The sequence below is a fragment of the Notechis scutatus genome, chromosome 4 (genome assembly GCF_049901735.1).
Source record: "Notechis scutatus isolate UNSWTSFEM ecotype Mainland chromosome 4, rNotScu1.2, whole genome shotgun sequence".
NCBI lineage: Eukaryota > Metazoa > Chordata > Lepidosauria > Squamata > Elapidae > Notechis > Notechis scutatus.
The window spans coordinates 126304060-126327828 of record NC_142012.1 but is presented as its reverse complement, the minus strand read 5'-3'; the positions used below and the strand labels follow the sequence as shown (position 1 = coordinate 126327828).

Sequence of the window (23769 nt, the reverse complement as noted above, 5' to 3'; positions counted from 1 at the left end):
GGTTCTTCATCCCACTTCATTCATAGGCATCAATTTTTGTGAAATCATCTTCTGTCTACCATTTCTTCCCTGGAATGCAATCCCTGAGTGCTGGAGAGGTCCTTATTTAAAGGTTTTCTGTCTACAACTTCAACATCTTATCTCAAGGCAGAGAACAGAAGTTAACAACACTAGGCAAATAAAAACAAACTATTTTTCTATTTCTGTACCTTGTAGGACCTGGAGAAAAAAACACAGACACACAAGCTGCAAGAGGTAGACCTGGATATGATCCCCATGACGATAGAGCTGGACGAGGAGGCAGATGACTTGGCACAATACACCTTCCCCAAATTTGCAGCAACTTACTTCCAAAGATCTGCCACTTATACGCACATTAGACGTCCACTGCGCCACCCTTTGCTTTATCATGATGAAAAGGATGATATTTTGGTAATTATTTACCTTAGTTTAATGTGTTTTTAAAATCAAAACTCCTTGAAGTAATATTTAATAAATTGCCTTCAGAATAAATTTGGAACAGCTTATTTTCTTTCCCTGATAACAGGCAGAAAAATTAAAACGACTGTTTGTTACATAGCCTTCAGGGATTGAAGCGTAAATTGTTCTGAATCAGACTATGTTTTCCTGATAATTTGGAAAGTGATGCTGCAGACTGTATTGAATATTACAGAATGGATGTTAATGCAGTGATGTGGATAAGAAATGTTTGGTAATTTTGATTTTTATTGTGTTTGCATATTGTATACCCTAAGTATATTTTAAGGCATCAGATTAGAAACAAGGAGACTGAATTTTAGAACCACTTTAGGCACCAAGCCAGCTGGGTGACTTTGGGTCAATTGTTGTCTCCCAGGAAGCCCTAAGAAGAAAGAAAAGGCAAACCATTTCTTATAATCCTGCCAAGAAAACTGCAATGATTGCAGTTGCTAGGTGTTAACACTGCCTCAAAGGCAAAAAAAAAGTAAATTTAGAAGATGTTATCATAGCAATTAATGGTCATGGCCTTATCTCCTATAAATTGGTCTTTTTCAGTCATCTAATAACTGCAAATATTAAAAGTTCAACCTTACTTCAATTTTAATTAATCTTTTATTTACAAAACAGGAAACATTTGTCATTCTAAGCTCAGTGAAAAAGTTACCAACAAAAGATCAGAAACAAAGAAACCAACCTATCCTACCATGACAAGGAGTTGCAGACAATTGACGCAATGGTCATGAATAAAATTATCTCCTTTAATCCCCACATTCTCATTTTGTCTAATTGCTGAAAGACACAAATCGCTGCAGTTGAGGAACTCAGTTTGTCCTCAGTTTTTCAAGATTTATAGGCAAATTGGCTCAGGACACACAAGCATCCTTTGTAGCTGTTTCAAAATGAATCAGAGGTGGTATTCAGCAGATTCTGACCAGTTCTGGAGAACCAGTGGTGGAAATTTTGAGTAGTTCAGAGAAATATCGGCAAATACCACCTCTGACTGGAGATTTTACAGCATCCTTCCCTTGCCACGCCCACCAAGCCACGCCCACAGAACCAGTAATAAAAAAAATTGAATCCCACCACTGAAATGAATATTCTATTGTTTGGCAGATAAATTCTTCAGTAGATGTTGTTTTCAAGCACTTTTTAAGGACAAATCTATATGGAAAACTAAAGACTTAGACCCTGGTAGAAAAGTCTGCTGTGGTGTTAATCTTCTGTATACCTGATACTCTGTCAACCATCCACTGAACTAAAATACTAACATCAATCTATTTGGGCCCTGAAGGCTTTAAAGTATTCATTTGTTACTAAACTATCTAGTTAGAACTATTTGTTTGTTGGTTAGTTTAAAATCTTTTCATTTAGCCAATTTTGAAAACATTAACTGTATTTAACATGATCATGTAGAAATACAGAGACATCATTTCACCATCTCTCTTGCAATTTGAAGGGTTAGCCAGTAAAAATGGCACATTATGATACATGATTTGTTTATTTATTTATTTATTTGATTTGTCAATCACTTACAAGATAATAAGTAGAAGTATAAACATGAGTAAGAATACAGGAAATAGGTACAAATAAATGGGCACAATAGGACAGGGGAGGTAGGCACAATTGTGCACTTATGCACGCCCCTTACAGACCTCTTAGGAATGGGGTTGAGGTCAATAGTGGATAGTTTGAGGTTAAAGGAGTGGGGGTTAGAGATGTAACAACAGAGTCAGGTAGTGCATTCCAGGCATTGACCACTCTGTTGCTGAAGTCATACTTTCTGCAATCAAGTTTGGAGCGGTTAACATTGAGTTTGTATCTGTTGTGTACTCTTGTATTGTTGTGGTTGAAGCTGAAGTAGTCATTGACTGGTAGGACATTGTAGCAGATAATTTTGTGTACTACACTTAAGTCCAACCGTAGGTGGCGTAGTTCAAGGTTGTCCAAGCCCAAAATTTCAAACCTGGTGATATAGGGTATTCTGTTGTGAGCAGAGGACTGTAACACTCTTCTCGTGAAATACTTCTGGACTCGCTCAATTGTATTAATGCCTGATATACAGTGCAGATTCCAGACAAATGAGCTGTATTCGAGTATTGGTTTACCAAATGTTTTGCATGCCGGAATTAGCAATTCTATATTTCCGGAGGAGAAGCTTCATAAGATTAGATTTACAACTCTTAATGCCTTTTTGGCAATGCTGTTACAGTGAGCTCTGGCACTTAGGTCGTTAGATATGAGTACTCCGAGGTCCTTGACAGAGTGAGGGTCGTCAATGAGGTCATATCTGCCTAGCTTGTATTTGGTGTACTGTTTTTGTTTACCTATGTGTAGGACAGAGCATTTGTTGGTCAAGATTTGGAGTTGCCAATTGTTTGACCATTCAGACACATAATCAAGGTCACTTTGAAGAGCAGTAGCATTGTCGGTGGTGTTGAATAGTTTTACATCATCTGCAAAGAGGACGCAGTTGCTTGTAAGGTGATCGCAAAGGTCATTTATATAGAGTATAAAGAGTGTGGGAACGCTACCTTGGTGGACACCACTGTTAACTGGAGCAGGGTTTAATATAGCACTCCCTACTTTTACTATTTGTTGCCTGTTTGACAGGAATGCAGTAATTCACTTATGAAGGGATTAAATTAATTAAAAAATGACACCCAGCAACTTACTTCATAAAACAAAATAAAGACCTAACATTGAGATAAAAACAAATATGCAGCAAGATGATAAGTGTAATTTAGATTAGCCTTCTCCAATTTGCATATTCCATGTCTTATAGTATTTTCAGACAAAAATTGTGCCCATTTTTCATAGTAAAATTTATACAATGAATTATTAATATTTGTTTCCACATTTTATTTTGGGAAATAGGCCTTAAGTACAATAATTGTATTTAATGCAAACCACATACATTTTCTCTTTCCTAAATGTTGGCCTCAAAATAAGGCAATAGTGAAATTGTAACAAAATTGATTTGATTGGATAAAGTGGCAAAATGATCTATTGAATGAGTAGCCAGTGTTTCTCTTACCACATAATGTTTATTATTATAACTGTATGGTAAACGTACAGTGCACTAATTCTAATAATGTTCAATAGGAATTAAGTACATTTATATGCTGATGTACAAAAACCAAGGAAATTACTTTCTGTCCATTCAGCTAATAAGTATTTATTAATCAAATGCAACATAATTGCAAGGACAGTATGTCTACTATCTGTTCTTTCTAGGCATCTCTAGCTGTGTGGACCATCATTTTGCAGTTCATGGGTGATTTGCCAGAAAGAGTGCAGAATATCAACAGCAAGAGAAGTTCCAACGAGACCCAGATTTATGAAAATTTTGGCAAGAAAAACCATCCGCAGCCTGTAAGCAGTTCTCATGCAGATGTAGTAAGGAAAATATATTTTTCATTGCTATGAGCTTATTTAAATAGAAAAATCAGAATCCTAATTATTTGTTGCTCCATACTGATTTATCATTAATTATTATTTGCCCACCAGTGTTACTTGCAATGACAGTTTCTGGGGAAGGATTCTCAGACGAATAATTTATTGTGATGCTGGGAGCCCCTCACTCTCATTCTCACTCCCTCTTCCTGAAGTGCTGATTCGGACTAGGACTGTCTGATCCAGTTCAATAGAAACATGTAGAGTGCAGAGACACTGTTGGAAATTCGGATTATGTTTCATAATTCTATTTTGCTTTGCAACATGCTAGCTTCCTATAATTTTAATTAAAAAGATCGAACATAGGACAAGAAGCCTAAATAGCATCAGGAGAGGTATCAGATGTCACTGACCATGTTGGCATCTGTGATCTAGGCAATTGCTACAACATGTAGTTCAGTGGTTCATAACATGGGCATCTGTGGACAATTTGAATCCTGCAGCCAAAAAGTATTTGTAGTCTGTGAAGGGCTTGATAATGCTCATCTTTTTGAGATCAAACATTTGTGTACCGTTTACAAACAACAGACTCTGGGCTTCAGTGATTTCAGAAATGTTCTGTCTTTGGGACTTAAATATTAATTTATTTCAGTTACAGTTTGCTGATTTGAACGAGTACAATTATTGGAGACAGGGTAGCTGTCCGTAATTGTTCTATTGTTAATTGTAAGAAGTTTTGGTTTAGCCAGAAAATTGGGTCAAAATTTATTAGCATTCTGTTTAGTGAAAAGAAAGCACTACATTCCATTTGCATGATAGAAGGTATAATTTGTAACATTGCCAGGAAGTTAGTCTAAAGTGTCTACAAAACACTAGCATGATCCTCATCTTGTTCTCCATAAGAGAAAAACATCTTACTAACATGGAATCAGACTCAGTTCAATTCTTTCTATATGTTCCATAACAGACTAAGAAACCTAGTTCCATTCCATCAGTAAAATGAGAATCTTTTGCTGCCACAAGAATTCTTCTTAAATTCAATCTTCTCATTCTGTAATGTTTTTGACTTTAAAATTTATTTAATTACACTGGTTAATTTTCTAAAGCTTACTGTACACTGCTATTAGAGAAGTAATGACTTTGAATGTATAGCATTAATGTCTCAGAATGTGACATTTTTGTAACATAAATGTCTATGACAAATTTATTGAGTCTAATAAAAAATGTAACATTTTGTTAAATTCCCCACTCAAGGTAGCCATCAATTAATAGCTATTATTTAACCAATTACTTGTTGCAGCTTTTACGCCATTCCATTTCTGAAGACAAGTGACTTAAAATACTAATTTAAAAAATCACAATATAAAAATAATACCATAATCAGTAATATCTTGATAGCTAATTACTGTGACACTACAAAAAGGAAAAAAAGGTTGCTTTCCAAAATTATTTATTACAAATAACAATAAAAAAATAATGTTTGAGACTTTTAAAAAATTGATTTCTTCATATAACCCAATGCTTATTAGTGCTGGCTCCCCTTCTTTTTCACAGTTTCTATCGGTTTTGGGGAATCAAAATAACTCTTTTTTTCTTCTTCTTCTTAAATTGGATAACTTAGGTAGACATCAAAAAAGCTAACAAGTTCTCCAAGGTAATTTCTTCTGTGAAACTGAAGCGCAACTCCAAGATGGCTGATAAGGTTTGTTGCATATTTTCTTCTCACCATCCAAAATGCATTACAGTGTCCTATTGAAAATATACTTTGTGTGGTTTATTGCAAGGCAAAAACTTTCTGAGAAAGAAGCAGATTTATGCAGATGTTTCTCTCTCCTCTTGTATCTGGAATATAAAATGAATAATGTCAACAATCTACATTTCAGGTGAACAGACAGATATCTCATGTCCAAAAGCAACACAGAATGAATAGAACATATATCTTGCCTACAATAGGAACCTCCTACTTTGTTTTGAGATTAGTCTGTCCCAAACATTTAAAGTGCACCAGGTTGGAGGAGCTGTGCTGATGTTCCGTTCTGGCATGGATTTGGTGCCTTTTAAAACAATTCTAATCAAAAGAGGGTGAATGGTTTTATGCTTATTTTAGATAAAAAGCCAGTTGATGAACGGGGAGGATATGTTTCAAGAGGAATCCTCTGAGTCTGAGAGGCCTATGTCTAACCTTGAAAAAGTGCAGTTTATCATTGGAAATGCTATCCTGCGTCCTGCCATCAGGTATTACATTTATTGAATAATATCTTTATTTCCAATAGTAAATGCACGGATCCAGATCCAGATGTGCATCTAAAATGGCTTGAGTAAAACTCAGGTTTCCTTCAGGCATTGAAATTGTGCATGTGTACGTTTTGTGCAATAAGGCTATATAAAAAGCTATTCTTCAGAGGTGTTCACTAATTATGTGATTGGTAGCTATAATACTTGTTCCTTGCATGTCTGACATCTTTTTCTGACAGCCTATGGTTTGTTTGTTTTTTCTTTGCAAGAAGCTTGACACAAAGTTTTTTCTATTGCTTTTGAGCTGAATTTCAAGATTTTTAAATATAAAAGCATATTATACTGTTTATATTTGTATCAATTGCATTTTTAAACAAAAGCCATAAAATATTTTAGCTAAACTTACATTTAAGTGAACAATATAATGTGTGAGGTTTAAAATCTCTTACATTTCACCAGAGATCTTCCATTTTTTGTTCTGTCAATTTCGTAACAAGAGTGAAGTTTCACAACTGATCTAGAGGACTCATTGGTTTGATTTGTTTTCCCTTCGTGATAGTCAAAGTAAACATTGTTATAGGTAAAACTGACGTACGGGGCATGAAATAACTCTGAAAACCAAAATGCATTATAAGAAACAGAAAATGAGAGACATATTCATCACTTCATCCACCTTTCCCTTATGACTCTTCAACCATGCATTCATTTTGTTGAGAAAATATTTGGGTTTTTAAAATCTTTTTTTTTCCTTCTATGATTTTCCTTTTTTCCCTTATTATGCAAAATAGGAATGTCATTAAATCCTACATTCCCAAAAGGAGGAAAGGCTAACCTTTTGGCTCTTCATCCCTGCTGCAACCAACAGAGAGCACAGTCCTTTTTTAAAAATGTAATTAAAAGTGATCTCTGGCTAGAAAGGTTTGCTAGCCTTGAGAGGGTGAATTTGAAACATAACAAAATGCCTATTTGTTTTCTATAACAGGGATGAGATTTATTGCCAGATCTGCAAACAACTCACTGAAAACAATAATAAAACTAGTTATCATAGAGGTTGGATCTTGCTGTCCCTCTGCCTTGGTTCTTTCTGCCCTTCGGACCAGTTTGTGAAGGTATTGATTCTGTAGGTGTTTACTCCTAATAAAAGCTACCTCAGTTAGTGGCTGAGGACCATGTGTAGAACAAAGCTTTAACCCCGGGGTGACAAACGTCTTCAGTGTAGGGGCCAGAGGCTATACTATTGCCACCATTCTGGAGTATTTTTTGCATAAGTTGCACAGAGACGGCCAGTGAAGCTATAGCTGAAATGGTTGCCTAGGGAGGTAGCAAACACCCTTTTGGTGCATGTGAGGTAACTATATTTCATTTAGGGGCATGGGCTAGATGAGCGGGCACCTTTGGGGCCCTAGGGACCAGTTCTGTGGAGAAAGGTTTTCCACAGACCAGAGGGCCATGTTTTCACATGTCTGCATCCCATGAATGGGGCTTCGGTTTTTTTGCATGGCCCAGTTTCTAGCTGGTCCACAGGCTGGGGGTTGGGGACTCTTGGGCTAGATAGTTTTGGGTACAGGTTGCTCTTGCCCGTAGTTGCCTAATGCAAAATTAAGTAGCAACGATTCCCTATTCTTTCTGATGTTTCCTTTCTTTTTGTATATCTTGACTTTCTTCCACTCCCAATTCCTGTCTGCTTTCTGTCTTAGTGCTATCCTAAAAAAACATCTTACTGGCAACATTTGGATTTTTATATCATTGTGAAGTTTGTTTTGGTCTTATACACTGAAGGTTGACATTTGCAGTTTTCAGACACAGGCCAAATATTTTCATGTTTGCAGCCTAAAGAATGATTTCATCTTCTACTTTGTCAAGCCTATTCTTAAAGAGTATCAGTATGCTGAAGACATGATATTCAAAGTACAAAAAGTAACATGAATTGACTGTAAACTTTTTCATTATGTTCTACTTTCTGTTATAGAAGATCCTAACAAACGTATGTGATCATATGCTTTCAAATAACTTATTTTACTTCATACTACTGTAGTATCTACTAAATTTCATTCGGGGTGGTCCATTATTGTATGCACCATATTGCTCTGAACGGTTGAGGCGAACTTATATGAATGGAACACGATTTGAACCACCTAGCTGGATGGAGCTGCAGGTAACTTTACCCAAATTACATTACATTTTATCTTCCCTTTTCTTATATCAAAAATTATGGTATGATAGGACATAGGATAGGTAACTCTAATTATCTAATTTAATCTTTTCCAGTCTGATATCCACAAGCTATGTTGGATTAGAATTGCCATTGTCCTCACCAAAATGGGCAATTATTTTGCATCCTTTTTCTGGTGTCTTAGTTTGCTTCCATGCCTGAAGTCACCTAGAGTAGGTTCCATGTTAGCTCTCTTCTTTCACTTCTTATGAGGAATCCAGCTGACATCATTTAGTTAGATTTCTTATGAATTCCATGTTCTCTTTCTTTTAACAGCCTTCATTTGAGACCCATTTGCTGCACTAGCTATTCTAAGTAAGCAAGCAAAAATCAGAACTTTCTTTAAATTGCACAAATACAAGTGTCAACTCATAAAACATTTTGTATACATGTTTTATAGTTGACAACAGAAAGAAGGGGGGGAGTTTCAAAGAGCAGGCAACAGTGTGGAATCGAAAGTACATTCCATTTGTATTTTCTTCAAAGACTGATTAGATGGCTGAAGTTTCTGTTGCGAAAAAATCTAATTGGAGAGCATGATTGATGACTCTTGGCTTTGGATGTTTTTCATTGGATGATACACCCAGAGGGGTGGGGGGGAAGCAGAATCAAGGGTGATAATGAATTACATATTTCAGAGTTGGCTTCGCCCAGGTTAGTGCCAGACATAGAATTTTAACTTCAAATAAATCATCTTTAGTTTTGGGAGTGTGGCTCGAGGCTCATGATTTAATTGGAATAACTGCCAGAATCCTGACAAGAAGTTCATTTTCTGTGAAAAAAATTAATTACTGAATTATTATATTTTTCCCTCAAAATTGAATTTTTGCTATAAAAAGGGTAAGTAAAAAAGCTAGCAATTACCTTTGCCAAAAGCATACAAAATGGCTGTGGGGGAAGATCAGCTATTCAAGAGAGAAAAGATCTTACTAATCTCTTAAGAGAACAGGAAAGAGTTGAAAAGAACAACTATCAAACAGAAAAAGATTAACATTGGAAAGGACTTTAGTGGAGGTAACTTTATGAGTAAACTTCATAAGGGGAACCTGATGATGAGAAAGAACATATCTGGATAATACTATTTACACTTAAACATAGAAAAAAGTACTTGAGAGCAGAGTTTTGTTTTCCAAGCTTGTGGGTTGGTTTCCAAACATTTCATTACCATACTAGATAACATCTTTAGTGAAGTTTAGGGGATGTCAGTGTTAGTGTTCCTCTGTTAATAAGGGCTTCTTGTGGTCAGTAGGTCTTGTGATGGGAATGTCTCATCAGGTGAAGGTCTTGTGATGGGGAGGTCACATCAAGTCAGAGTCATTGTGAGATGAAGTGGGTGATATGGGGGGGTTCCATAGGTTGATTTAGGGTGCTACTGACATGATCCACACCTGACCCATCATAAGACCCTCATTTGATGCAATCTACACTTGACCCATCACAAGATCTTCACTTGATGTGATCTCCTCATCACAAGACCTATTGACCATATGAAGCCCATATAAACAGAGGAATACTGACACCCCTAAACTCTACTGAAGATGTTACCTAGCTTGGTAACAAAACATTCAGAAACCAACCCACAAGCTCACAGAATGAATCTTCACTCTCATCCTACACCCAAGCTACAGATTTTTGCCACCTTTTTAGTGTGAAGGCACTAAAAGGCATGAAAAAGTTAAATAATGATTAATATATTCTAATAGTTTCACAAAGCCTTCCTGAACTAGATGTCGATCAGTTATATACACTATTTTGTAAAAGTTGAGATTCAATCTTCTTCATTTGTGGAATAGACTTCTATTTCTTAGTACTTTTATTTTTTAGGCAACCAAGAGTAAGAAGCCAATTACACTTAGTGTAATCATGATGAATGGCAACAGTACCAAAGTGTTTGCAGATTCAGCCTCCACTGCAAAGGAGATCTGCCAACTGGTAGCTGATCAAATGAACTTGAAAGACACATTTGGCTTCTCTCTCTACATTGCTTTGTATGATAAGGTAAAATGAAATTATGTGTCATGCCAATTTAAATGCTCTGGAAATGCACACTTTTAAAAATACTTTATGTTATTTTTTTATCCCAGGGTGGGAACATTACTTTATAAAACACTTTCCAGGGTGGTTTGAACTTTTCTTTTGCTGCCAGTCCAGGGCTCTAGATGAAAAAATGCAGTTTCCATCTCTTCCCAGATTTCACCAGATGTTTACCCTTTTCTCACATAAATAGCACTAAGAGGTTTGATAACTTAAGGAAATTCACATAATCAGAATTGGCAGTTTGCTTTTTTAATTGGTGCAGCCAGAGGATTTTTCCCATGTATTTTTCTATTTAATCTGGTCATATGAATGTCATTGTGTGAAAACAAAATAACCCTCATGAGACAAAGGACTTTGTATTCTGCTCATATATGTCATATATATATGACCATGTATTTAATGTTCATTTTAATCAGTCTACATAAGTAAGTCATTATTTGCACACTCAATCTGAGTAAACTTTTTTTTTTCAATTTCCTCAATATTTACATAGAGACCCCTTTGGAGTTGAGGTTGTAAGTATTGTTGGAATTGCTTATTTAATAGATGGGCATAGACTGACAGAGTAAAAAAATTAATAAGATAGATAGACAATATTTGAAGCAAAGCAACACCAGTATAATGTCGGTAATAAAACTTGACAGAAAAAGTAAAAAGTAGAGGTGTAGGAAGTCAGTTGGCAAAAGGCAGTTAACAACTGTGAATGTAATTGGATAAAGAAGCAAAACAAAAACAGAAACAAAATATTGGACTTACCTAGTTGTAGAATAAAGCCATTGATGCCTAAAGACCACAACTATGGTTAAGAATTCTGTGGCCTTCTTAAATATTTCAGGACATGGATCTTATCTCAGCTGATTTATAATCACTTACTATGTTAGCTGAGAAAGCTTACTACTAAGTACCTCAATCAGATCAAGGCACCATCTGTGATATAGGGAGTGTACTGGTAATCCGTGTGCCACAAACTGAACCTCACAAAAGTGTCTCTAATAAGGAATGTATGGTACTTACCTGTACTAGTCATTGAAGACAGGTGTCAAATAATGCTGAAGTAAATGCCTTTAGATAGAGTGTGAAGGATGTGATGAAATTATTTCAGGATGAGAAAAGGAACATCCAAAAATTTGCAATAGTGAAAATGTCATTTTTTCCCTATCTTTTGAGATACCTTAGTCCAAGATTCTCTGCCTGAGTCTTCCAAGGCTTTATCTTCCCCCTCAGAGTATACAGCTAAGGGGGATAGGCCACAATCTATTTGCTTTTTCAAGGAGGAGATGTAACTATCCCAAAGTATAAGTGAGTTCCAAGGACTCACCCCAGAATGTTCCTTTTAGCCAGAATTTAAGTCAGCAGAGTTTTAGGTTGGCCTCAAGATAAATACAATCAAGTTTCAGTTGACATTCTTGGAATTTAAAAAACTGAGTTATGAAATGAATGTTAATGCAATTTACACATGCCAGGAAATTTATATATAGCCTTACAATATTTATAGTCTTTTTATAACTTCAAAATATATATATAATTTATTTGTTAGATTGTTTTTTTAACCTGTTGCAGTCCGATATCATTTTGATGGCATTTTTTTTTCTTTGTTTACACAGACATACATAGGAATATTAATATAATGTAATTTCCCAATTTGTGTCAGTTCAGAGACTGTTTCATCCTGCCCTACAAATAATGTGGAAGAACGTACTGTATAATGAGACCATCTCTTCCATCCTATTTATTCACACAATGCTATTAATTCTTTATAACTTTTGTGCAATTTTCATTCAGTTGTTATTATATTAAATTTTTCAAGGCAATTTGTACTTCTTTAACTGAGCAGACATTTTCTCCCTTATCAATGACCTTAGGTCTGGTCACTGGGCGGTGGACGGGATCACATCATGGATGCCATTTCTCAGTGTGAACAACAGGAAAAAGAGAAGGGCGGTCACGTACAGTATACTCCTTGGCGTCTCTATTTTAGAAAAGAGATCTTTACCCCCTGGCACAACTCCAAAGAAGATCCCATCAGCACTGAACTCATTTATTATCAAATAATACGTGGCATCCGGTTTGGAGAATACTGCTGTGAAAAGGTAGATATTTTGGGGGTACTCTGGTTATGAGGTCCAAGCCACCTGGAGAAAAAAAAAAAGACTTTTTAAGGGCATATCTCTGCCAAGAATTATTTATCATTCTAAATCCATTGCTTTATGTACTATTTGTTTGTTTGTAAAATGTATTGGCCGTCCATTTTACTACAGAGTAAGTCTAGGCAGCTTACAATCTTATAAAGATACAAACTATCCCAAACCTAAAAGACATAAATAAAATGCTGTAAAGATCCAATTATTGAGCACAGTTAAAAGATGGGGAGGGAGGGAGTAGGGTGAGAAGGGGGTGGTGGTAGGATATGTTATTAATCTGTCAACCACCTTTCATGTGAAACTCCTCCATTGAGTCCCACGTCAGCTGCAGAACCAGGTCTTATAAGTCCTTGTGACAGGTCAGGAGGCCTGGAGCCAATCTCATGGGAGGGGGAGGGGTAAAATATTCCAAAAGGCAAACACAAAAGTAGAGCAGACTCTCCTCCTGGACACAGCCAGCTGAATTTCCTGGCCAATAGGGCCCGCAATGCCTCCTTTTCCGGTATTCAATCCCAGTGGGATGAGAAGATCCCTCAAGCATCCTGGTCCCATGCCGTAAAGGACTTTTTAAATTTTAAGCTTATTTCTTTTGGAAATACATTAATATATCATTTGTTTGGTCTAGCTAATGAGGCCTAGACAATGAAGGTGGATTAAGAACTCTTCCTGAAAACTGACTAATCTGATTAATTATGATAGGAGGAGGACTTGGTGGAAATTGGAGCCAAATACTGTTATATCAAGTTTGGAGAGTCCATCCAAAATGAGTTGGTTCAAAGTATTCTTCAAGAATGTATCCCGGCAAAGCTACTAAAATCCAAATCCCAAGAGAAGTGGGTGAATCTCATCACATATGCTCACGCTAAGGTATGAACATTCAAGTGATGTAGGGTTTGACATTAATATTAGCTTCTATTTCTATTGCAGCTCTGAAGTCAAGGGTGAATGGAATGCCTAAATTCATTTCCATTGTAATTTTTTATCTGTAACTTGCTGATTAAACAATAAATATGTGAAGATTGTTGGAGGTACTTTAGGGCCTTTGTGCAATGTACTGTATTCAAGAAATATACCCATTGAACTGCAATATATTTCTTGTATGTTGTAGGCAGCTTACACACAGGACCAGATTTCCCCTCAATGTGTAAAGGAGCAGCTGGTAGACTTTGCCCGTGATCACTGGCCTCTGCTCTTTTCTAGATTCTTTGAAGTTACTAAATTTTCAGGTACTGTGATGGTGACATACTTTGTGTAGAAGGAAGTATAGTGAGAAGTAGAAAAAGTCTAAGATTTATATTGTGTTTGCAGGGCCCAGTCTGCCAAAGAAACATTTCATTGTGGCAATTAATTGGAAAGGTGTATGTTTCCTAGATGACACTGAAAGAAGACTGCTAGACTTGTCTTTTCCAGAGATTATTGGCATCCATACCAACAGGTACTGTTGTTGGACATACTTGACTGGAAAGAGCTGTTTGTCAATATTTAGGACAAATGATGTTCAGCTGCTATTATATCATTGTTCATATTTGATTCTTCTGTTATTGTGTCATAAGAACTGAAAGAGTTTCCATGTTGTTTGATTTGCATAGCTTTTTCTCCCTAAGGAATAAACCTAATGAGTTTGTTTACTCAAAAAATATTTTTCTAGCCCTAAAATGTTCTCCAGGTTGAGAATCTAATGCAATATAATTCATCTCTGTAAAGAGAGACGAAGATTGAATTAACTAAAGTAATTCTATTTCAGCTTCTCGGAGCATTACAATCACTTTGATTATACAAGTGTATGCTTTGTTCACAGGATTTTACACAGTATCTGGATTTCCATTTTTGGCCTTTCTGAATTTCCATTTATAACTTCCTGCATTTACATACCGTATTATTTTTTTCCTGTACAAAAATATCTACAAAGAAGGAAAAGCCACAGAATATTTTTTGTTAGGACTAATGGTTGTCAATTTGGGACACTCTATATTTAGATTTAGAAATGTTTACTCCTTGCTTATGTTAGATGTTGAAGGATACCAGACTATTGTTTTCTTGCCATTTTAAAATTATTTTTTTTAAAATACTTTGTGACTACAGGGGAGTCAAGACATTTGGGCAAAGCTGCACTCTTAGCACACTGCGGGGTGAAGAGTTTGTCTTGACATCTGTCAATAGTGTTGCAATTGCAGAATTAATGGTTATGTTCCTGGAAGGACTGAAAAAGCGATCACTTTATGCGGTGGCAATAGAAGACAAAAAACCTCAAGGTAACTTAGATATACTTTATTTATTTAATCTATAGCCTGGAGAAGAAAAAATTCAACTGCATGCTGTTCTGTAAGACATAACAATTAACAATATTTATTTTAAAAATAATAAAAGACAATACAAGTTAAACTCAAAAAGAAAAAGAATAGAAAGTGCAAGAGAAAAGAAAAAAAGGAAGAAAGATGAAAAGAAAGTAACATGTGCAATATGTGGTTCCATTCTGATGCCATTATCCACTGGGCCAAGTAATATAAGGTAAGCAAAGTAATGTGATGCAAAAACAGCTACAGATGGATCAGATCCTTATCATAATCTATCTTTTGAAACAGTTTGCTTATACATTGTTTTTACACTTTTTTTCTCAAGAAACAAGATTGGCGAGAAAAGATTGGGTTTGGGCTCTTTCTCCCAGTTTCTGCCAATTGATATTGTTCTCTTATTCAATTTCTACTTAGGCTCCTTTCAGTTTCTTTCTTCATGAGGAACTTGCTTGTTATCTGTTGTAATGATGAGGCAGTCGAGTTGTTTAATCATGAACAACTCAATCATGATGATCTTTATTGGAGTCTATTCTTGCATTTATACACATTTTTAGTTATCCTCCATCACTGGTTAACTTTGGTTGCTGCTTAACTTTCGTTACTGTTTAGCAAAGTAATTAATTATCTCTAGTTAAAGTCTAACATATGTTTACTTCCTCTCTGTAATCCTCCTTTAGATTAGTGACTTTGTTTACCTGAGTTGTATTTGCTTGGAAACATTCTTTATCTGAGGTTTGCCATCCGAGATTGGAACATTCCTGCAATTACAACTCTACAGTTATCTTTGTGTAATTTGAATTTCCTTGTGGTGGTACACTATCAATTGCAGAGAAAAGTTCATGAGGCTATTTCTTTTCCTAGTAGTGCTAGTAAAAAAATGTAATGTAGTCTTTTTCTACATAGCAGACATTTTTTGGAAATGAAGAAAGATGAAGAGTGGTAGAAAACATTGATGATATTAACCATGTTATAAGCACTTATGACATAACCTGTAGTATCTATGCTTACACAAAATAGAGACAATGGTGTTTTGTCATTGTCAGAAAGATGACACATGCTTCAATCAGAAACATCATGATACATTTTTAGATCTATTGTATATAGCTGAAATAATATGCTTCAGTTTTTGTTTTCCAGGTGACACTACCATTTTGGCCTTCAAGAAGGGGGACTTGTTGATTTTAATCCAGGACAAAAGACTAGGAGAAAATCAAGGCTGGATTTCTGCTCAAAATGAGCGAACCAATGGTTCTGGGCTTGTGTCATTAGAGACCATCTATATCATCCCTACAGTTACAAAGCCTTCCAGTCAAATATTGGTAAGGGTTGAATAATGAAGGTGCAATGCTTAACTCTGACAAATCACTGCCATGTTATCCTCCGAATAATAAAGATAGTAAACTAATAGTGGAAAAAAGAAGAGCTATCGGGCACTCTTATAAAATGGCTCTTTGTCAATCTTTAAGATGCTCTTTACCACTCCAGTTTCTGTTTCTTTCTAGCCAGATGGCAAACAAGGCATACTACTTCAGCCTTTAGCTAGGTTTAGTTTGTAAGAATACCTAAGCCAAATTCCCATTTCATTTTTTCATTACAATAATTTCCTTTTTAAAAAGTCACACTGAACAGTCTTTTTCATTGCAGTAAGGGAGAGGTATCTTAGGCTGTCCTGATGCCCAGTCACCAGATTAAAAGTGATTACTGTTTAGAACAGGGGTCCCCAAACTTGGCAACTTTAAGACTTGTGGACTTCAATTCCCAGAATTCCTCAGCCAGCTCTGGGAGTTGAAGTTCACACGTCTTAAGTTTCAAGTTTGGAGACCTCTGATTTAGAAGCTGTGCTGTTCCTTCTAATAATGTTTGTCTAATACCTTTGGGTAGCCTGATTGAGGCTTTCCAACAAGCATAGAAATCATTCCTAAACTTCTTCTCTGCATCTTTTCAAATCTGATGACTTGGAAACAGTCTTCTAATGATTTAAGAGATTAATCCAAGTAATAATATTATCCCTTTCTTTTCAGTACATGGAATATCAATCTTTTTAGGGCTTGATAATCTTTGGTCCCCAAATCTTTGTACAGTTTCAGCTGTTCTTTCTAGCTGCTAGCTTACATGTTAGGATATTGATCTATTGCAGTGTTTTCTCTAACAGCAGATTTACTATCCTATTGGAATTTTCCTTTTAACTTGGGACCTCACAATACTGTATTTCACTGTGGATACTCAGAATTTATATATGCAGACAGATTCCCCCCTTTTTAAGTTCTTTGATCTTAAAAGTTAACTTTGCCCTTGTACTAATTTTCCTGCATGACTTTATTTAACAGCATAATCAAGCCTGCACAGAAAATTACTGTAATTGATAGGTAACTAATATAATGAGTTATACATGTGATTATTCTTGTATGATTGTTATCAGACTCTATGTGAGATAAAAAATATTGTCTGTTGCCCTAAATATATAGATATAAAGTAATTAATTGCTAAATTTCAAAATGTGTTCTTTTGGTCTTGTTGAAGTACAAGCACTAGTGCCTTTAAGAATCTTTTTGGAATGAATCCTCTAACATTAGAAAAATGCTGATGTGCTTCTTTCCTTCTCTTTTTCTGTCAAACATCTTTGAGCGATATAGTAGAAAGAGAAGTCCTACTCACAAATATTTTCCCCAAAACCCATTCATGGACTTAATTTTGTTAGTTTTTATTGTTTTTTATTTTTTGTTTTAAATATGGTTTTACATTGTGTAAGCCGCCTCAAGTCGCCATGGGCGAATAGGCAGCAATATAAATTGAATAAATAAATAAATAATTTCTAATATTATGTTGCTGCCATGACAATAAGTGAAATGTCTTCAAATAGCCATATCTTTCCAGAGCTTGCTGATGATGTCACCTGAACAACGGAAGTTACTATCGCTAAACTCTCATGTGGAAGAACCCGAAGAAGAGAATGAAAATGTGAAGCCATATACACTGGAAGAATTCTCCTATGAGCACTTCAGGTATACTTTATTGTGTTTTATACAATTTTTTACATTTCCTTGAAAAATATGTGTGTGTGTCGCCTTTTAAGTCTAATTGAGGAAGAAACAATGAGTATTGCACTAAATACTGTATTAGTTCTTAAATTCTATTTTGTCTTCCATACCGGTCCTCAAAAAGGATATCTGGTTCATGTGTGATTGTTGTGTGTGAAGGACATCATTAAAATAAATTGTTATACCGAAAAAATAGCGTGAACTAGACAAAGAGCTTTCCTGCATAGCAATACTAAAGTGCTATCTTAAAGTTTGCTTTCATAAATACTGGTTGCACTAAGAAATAGCTACAAGTGCTACAAGGGAATAAGTGCTACAAGGGAATATTAGCATTAAATAATCACAGTGTCCAAAATGGATTAGAGGGAGCAAAATGGTGCTGTTTCACTGCATTTACAGGGAATATTCCTCTGTAAAACATACAAGCTGGATTGGGACAACTCACCGCCCTCACCTTGCTGCCGCCACCTTGCTGTCGCCACCTTAGCACCATGTTGGGTATATTGAAGAGGGAGACAGATCCTCTATTATCTTCAACTCCCATTCATTACAACCATGTCTATAAATTAGAAAGACTGATCTGTAGTTCAGTCCCATGTTGCTCTCTGGGTCTTTCATCCAGACCATCTCAATACATATAGTTCCTTGATTTCAAAGTTCCTTAAATTCCAATAGGATGGCACATTTTCTGGATCCTAGTTCAAATTTTCAAGTGTCTTCCCCCACTCCTAAAGATCTCTTTTGCAAGAAGGAATTGCCATTTGACAACATGGTGCATATCCATGTTAACTTTTTAACTTGCTTGATTCTTTCTGATAGATGTTAACAGAGAGGTTTTAGGTTTTAGAGGTTTTAGATATATGAAAATGTCTTTGTCCTTTTGTTACTTTATGAATTAATTCTAATTCTGTGTGGTAAGTGGTGGTAGGGCTAGAGAATCTTAGGGAAGATCCAGATTCTAACTATATTAGCCTGTAGGCAACAGATATGAGTCATTTGTCTGTATTGATCAGACTATGGCTTGAATCAGTTTTATGTTTCTTCAGAGTACCTGAGAAGGAGTCAATCAGCAAGGCTGTTTTACCCAAGTCCCGAGGGCGGAGTCATCTGTGGAGTCATTCTAGGGAACCCCTGAAAAAGCCTTTGCTAAAGAAAGTGTGTTCTAATCCAGACCTCTGGGACTTTGCTTGCCAGACCTTCAATGATATCCTTCGTGCTAAAGTCAGTTTATTTGGTAATGGGTAGAATATAATTGTTTCTACACTTCTGTCCCTGACTTGGAAATATTTTTAATAAAAAGTGAACAAACACATAGGTATTGATAAATCCCTGTACATTTTTGTTAATTGTTTGACATGGTTTAATTTATTTGAGTGCAGAAAATTGAGAAGAGGATGAAGAGTGGATCCAGATTTTAAGTGACCCAATTGGATAATCCAGAAAAAAAATACATTAATGGTGATTGCCAGAGCAAACAAATGGTGATTGCTAGAGCAAACAAAATTATTATGCTAAGACAATTTGAGAAAAACAAAAAGTTTTGGACAACAAAATGAGTTAGTTAAGATAGCTATGTAAGAGAGCACTATGTTAATTGTCAGATCTAGCTTCTAGTAAAGAGCATTCACTAAGTAGTTACTTGCTGCATCCAGAAGGAGTTTTGACTTGGTTTGTAGTTTGTACTAATTTTTTGGTTAAATCTTTCCTTATATTTTTTTGCTCACCCATTATGAAATACATGGGAGATTATCCCTCAAAGCAAGAGAGGTCTCCTGTGGAACTTACTGACCAGATATTTTTAGTGGCAATCCAGGAGGAAACTTTGCAAGATGAGATCTACTGTCAGATCTTGAAACAGTTAACAGAAAACCACAACAGGTAACGAAAAAGTATTTCCAACTAAATGTTTCAAATTGATGTGACCATTTTGGCTGAAGTGCAAATTGGAGTATTAGACTGGGAGTTTTCTCAATAGGATAGATTTTATATCAGTGGTTGCAACAAGAAAAATTACTAGCATCCCTGTAACAAAAGCACAAATAAAAAATCGCTCCAAGTTACCTGATAGATTTCTAAGTTTGAAGAATTTTTGGTTTTGGTTATGGATATGGATATTTGTATGCAAATTTTGAAATTATTCATCAAATTGGCAGGTATAGCCTGAATAGTGGTTGGCAGTTACTCTGGCTCTGTACAGGCCTTTTTCCACCTAGTAAATCATTGCTGAAACATGTTCAGAAGTTCATTGAGACTCGTCTGAAGGAGAATCTGGCATTGGAATGCAGACATAGGATCCAAAAAGTGATGAGGTACAAGGTTGTTTTTAATTCTCTGGGATTGGCTTATGCTTTTTATTCTTTAAGCAATTACAGAATGCTAATCAGTTCTATAGAATATCTATAATATATAAACTAATCTAAAATCATTATGAAGAAGATAATCTTCTTTCCTGAAGAGAGATTAATTTAGTCTCCTCATCCTTTAGTGGTTTTGTTTTTCATTAAGGTCTTCTTGTGAATGCAATTTGTTTTCTCTCCCTTCACACTCTGGTGCAAAATATATATTTTATTGCATATATGGGTAGAAACTGTGTTTATGTTTTTTAAAAAACCTTCAGCTCTACCTCCACCTTAACTGCCTTTCCTGTGAAACTGGTGAAAATTGACCCTCTAGTGCTAAGAACTTCCCCATCAAAGGTAGTTCTAAGAGCCATTTGTATTTTTGTTCTTCAGGAGTGGCTGTCGGAAGTGGGCTCCACACAGTGTAGAAGTGGAGGCAATTCAGAATAATATCACCAAGATTTCTCACAAAGTTCATTTTCCAAATGAAAAAGAGCAGGTGAGGTTAAGTTCTTTTATTTTCCTACTGATATATATTCCAGGTTTAAGAGGACACTTCTTTAGGGCCAGTCATCTCTCTCATTCCAACCTACTTCAAAGGTTTGTCATTATGGATGAAAGGATGGGAGTAGGAGCAGGGATGGGATTCTACCAGTTTGCACCTATTATCTAGAACTGGTTAACATTCTAAGCAGTTTGGAGAAACGGTTGTTAGAAGAAATTACTGGCCTAATCCTGTAAGGAAGGCAGGAAGGAAACATTCTGGTGTTGCTTACAGAAACTGCCTCTCCGTTAACCCTTATTACATTCTTGGCAGGACTAGACTTCCTGTCTCAGAAACGTCTCTGGAGTTTTTCCCCTCTCCTTTGCTGGTACTAGTGACCATTGAAAAAAGTGACTTATGACCATGTTTCACACTTACGACTGTTGCAGCATCCTGCAGTCACGAGAGGCCAGGCGAGGAGATGCGTGCCTTGATGTGAGTGATATTGAGTTGGCCGCACCCAGCCAGTAACATGACCACCAAGCCATGTCCACCCAGTCACATGACCACCATGCCACACCCACCAACTAAGCCACGCCCACAGAACCAGTTGTTAAAAAATTTGAATCCCATCCCTGAGTAGGAGGCAGGAGTAAAGTATTATTGCCCTCTTGAGTTATATATAAAAAGGTGGGATAAAATTTTCATCATCATCTGTGGAATGAGCGGGGAAGAGAAAAAAATAAAAAATCAGCTTGGAAGAAGTGACTATTGAGAGAAATTGTTATGGTGAATCAGAGGTAATAGAGTTGCCTTGAGGTAAGATGGGCAACCTATAAACTCACTCACTCTCTCTCTTTTCCTTCTTTTCTTTTTCTTTCTTCACTCTCTCTCTCTCTCTCTCTCTCTCTCTCTCTCTCTCTCTCTCTCCTCCCTCCCTCCCTCCCTCCCTCCCTCCCTCCCTCCCTCCCTCCCTCTCCTATCTAGGCACACCTGAGAAAATAATAAGGGGTCATAATGGTAATAAACATCTTCTGTTGCTTTTTTCAGAATCTGATAATCACATTGTGTTCTTAAATATATTTTGCTTCATTTTCCAGTTACAAACAGCCAAGCAGGCAGGTAGCTTACTTTTAGCAGTCTATACACCTGTGAAAGTGACACCTATTATTTTTTCTTCCAGACTAGTCATTTTAGCTTCTTGTTCTTATGTTCCAGGTTTTTGATGTAGGAACAAACACAAAAGTATGGGATCTATGTCAGATGATTGGCAACAAGATGGAATTGAGCTCCTTGGATGGATTTAGCCTCTTTATCAAGATTTCAGATAAGGTAATTTGACATGAGTATATCAGTTCCATTTGATGAAGAAATTTGGAGAATTAGAAAGTTTTCGTGGCTCTAAAAATATTTTTGCTTCTTATTCCTCAAATATCCAAATGACTTTTTATCATCTTATTCTGTGTGAGCTCCACTGTGCAACATTTCCATCACTGCTCTGCAGTTTTAGTTTAATTTCTGTTCTTTATTTTTATTCGGAGTTATATTCTAGGGGATTGTTGTTGATGTTGATGTTATTATTTTAATTCAGTGACTTTTATTTGCCACTCAGTCCAACAACTTTTAGCTTTAGATAATTTAGAAAAATATATCATAAACAACATTCAGCGTATCAAGTCCATGAAGATAAGCAAGTTACATTAATCTCTTCGTTAACAGTTACATTTTAATCTCCCACATACATTGAAACTGAAAAGAGGCCACCTACAACTTTTATAATGATTGCTTTATACATGTGTTGTTTATGTGATTGTTGTTCACTTCTCATAGTAGCTTTTCCTGAGATGGGTGGCTATCCATATTTGATAAATAAATAAATAAATAAATACATGCATACATACAGCTTCAATTCATTAATTCCCTATGTTTGGCTTCAGTATAGAAAAAGTAGAGTTAGTTGCTGCTCTTAAATGGGGACCTAGAAAAATTACCCAGTTAATGGTGTAAGAACAGAAACAGACTGCTTGTGTGGGGAAATGATCCTGATATAAGAAAGCATTTTTAATTGTGCCAGAAAGGCAGCTTCTTATGCTGGCTTTTTTCTGGAATCTTGTCTCAGAGCACTGATAAATACAACTTTTTGTAGTAATTCAGCTTCCTTTTATTGTCTATTCTAGGTGATCAGCCAGAATGAAGCAGATTACTTCTTTGACTCCTTAAGGCAGGTGACAGACTGGACTCGGAAGAACAGGCCAGGAAAAGAGGGTATGGAGATGGAAAGATGAAATATGGGATGTTGACATTAACCTAGAAACTGCCTGTGCCTTTATCAGATGGAAATAATCCATCTGAGAGTTCAGAACATAACCATTTTTCATAAGATTGGTCAACACTCTCAATTATTGAAAATGAAATAGGCAATACATTTGATAAATAAAAAAATAAAAATAAACTTTGCTCTGCATATCTATAAAGCAGTGGCTTATAATTCTTGTTATAAAAAAGTTCCTAAAATAGTAGGGAGTAACTCCATCTATATCAGAAGTCTTCAAACTTGGCAAGTTTAAGTCTTGTGGACTTCAACTCCCAGAATTCCTCTCAGGAATTCTGGGAGTTGAAGTCCACAAGTCTTAAACTTGCCAAGTTTGAAGACCCTTGATCTATATACTACTAAAGCTTTTGTTTCTTTAACTAGGCGAATCAGTGCATCATAAAGCAGCAATTTTTGAACCAAAGTACCTCAAATGGGTTAACTTATAGACTGTGTTTGATCAATTGTATTAAACATTTTATGACATAAAAATAATCATAAAACAGTTTATGAAATGATGCAAATATCATAAAGCTTTTCCTGTGCTAATTTTTGACTGTGCTATATAGTTCAACATGGACTATTTTCAAGCACATACATGTCTTGAGTGTATCTCAACTTTTCTAGTGAAGGCAATACATTAGGAGTTCCATCATTGTTGAAAGCATTTAGAAATCTGATAAGGAAATATATCTAAAAGGATGACCCAATGGGTCATGAATTATTTAGTACTATTTTAGCTCATGGACTACTAAATTAATTCAAATTGCCACGATGCAGCATGGCAGTTTGAATGAATCCCTGC

At 35.9% G+C, this 23769-nt stretch overlaps 1 protein-coding gene across 1 annotated transcript in view; it reads left to right on the top strand.

Annotated features, from left to right (window-relative positions):
• The window catches only part of MYO7B (myosin VIIB), a 72158-nt gene that overhangs the window by 41581 nt on the left and 6808 nt on the right, over positions 1–23769 (top strand). Inside the window, exons 23-42 of the mRNA XM_087964804.1 lie at positions 217–432; positions 3715–3852; positions 5495–5575; positions 5981–6108; positions 7091–7217; positions 8144–8263; positions 10145–10318; positions 12220–12447; positions 13198–13365; positions 13607–13724; positions 13807–13933; positions 14581–14750; positions 15930–16111; positions 17667–17794; positions 18877–19034; positions 19555–19708; positions 19984–20139; positions 20563–20668; positions 21872–21985; positions 22831–22918. Of these exons, the coding sequence (XP_087820930.1) occupies positions 217–432; positions 3715–3852; positions 5495–5575; positions 5981–6108; positions 7091–7217; positions 8144–8263; positions 10145–10318; positions 12220–12447; positions 13198–13365; positions 13607–13724; positions 13807–13933; positions 14581–14750; positions 15930–16111; positions 17667–17794; positions 18877–19034; positions 19555–19708; positions 19984–20139; positions 20563–20668; positions 21872–21985; positions 22831–22918 (2881 nt within the window). The remainder of the gene's footprint in view (positions 1–216; positions 433–3714; positions 3853–5494; positions 5576–5980; positions 6109–7090; positions 7218–8143; positions 8264–10144; positions 10319–12219; positions 12448–13197; positions 13366–13606; positions 13725–13806; positions 13934–14580; positions 14751–15929; positions 16112–17666; positions 17795–18876; positions 19035–19554; positions 19709–19983; positions 20140–20562; positions 20669–21871; positions 21986–22830; positions 22919–23769) is intronic.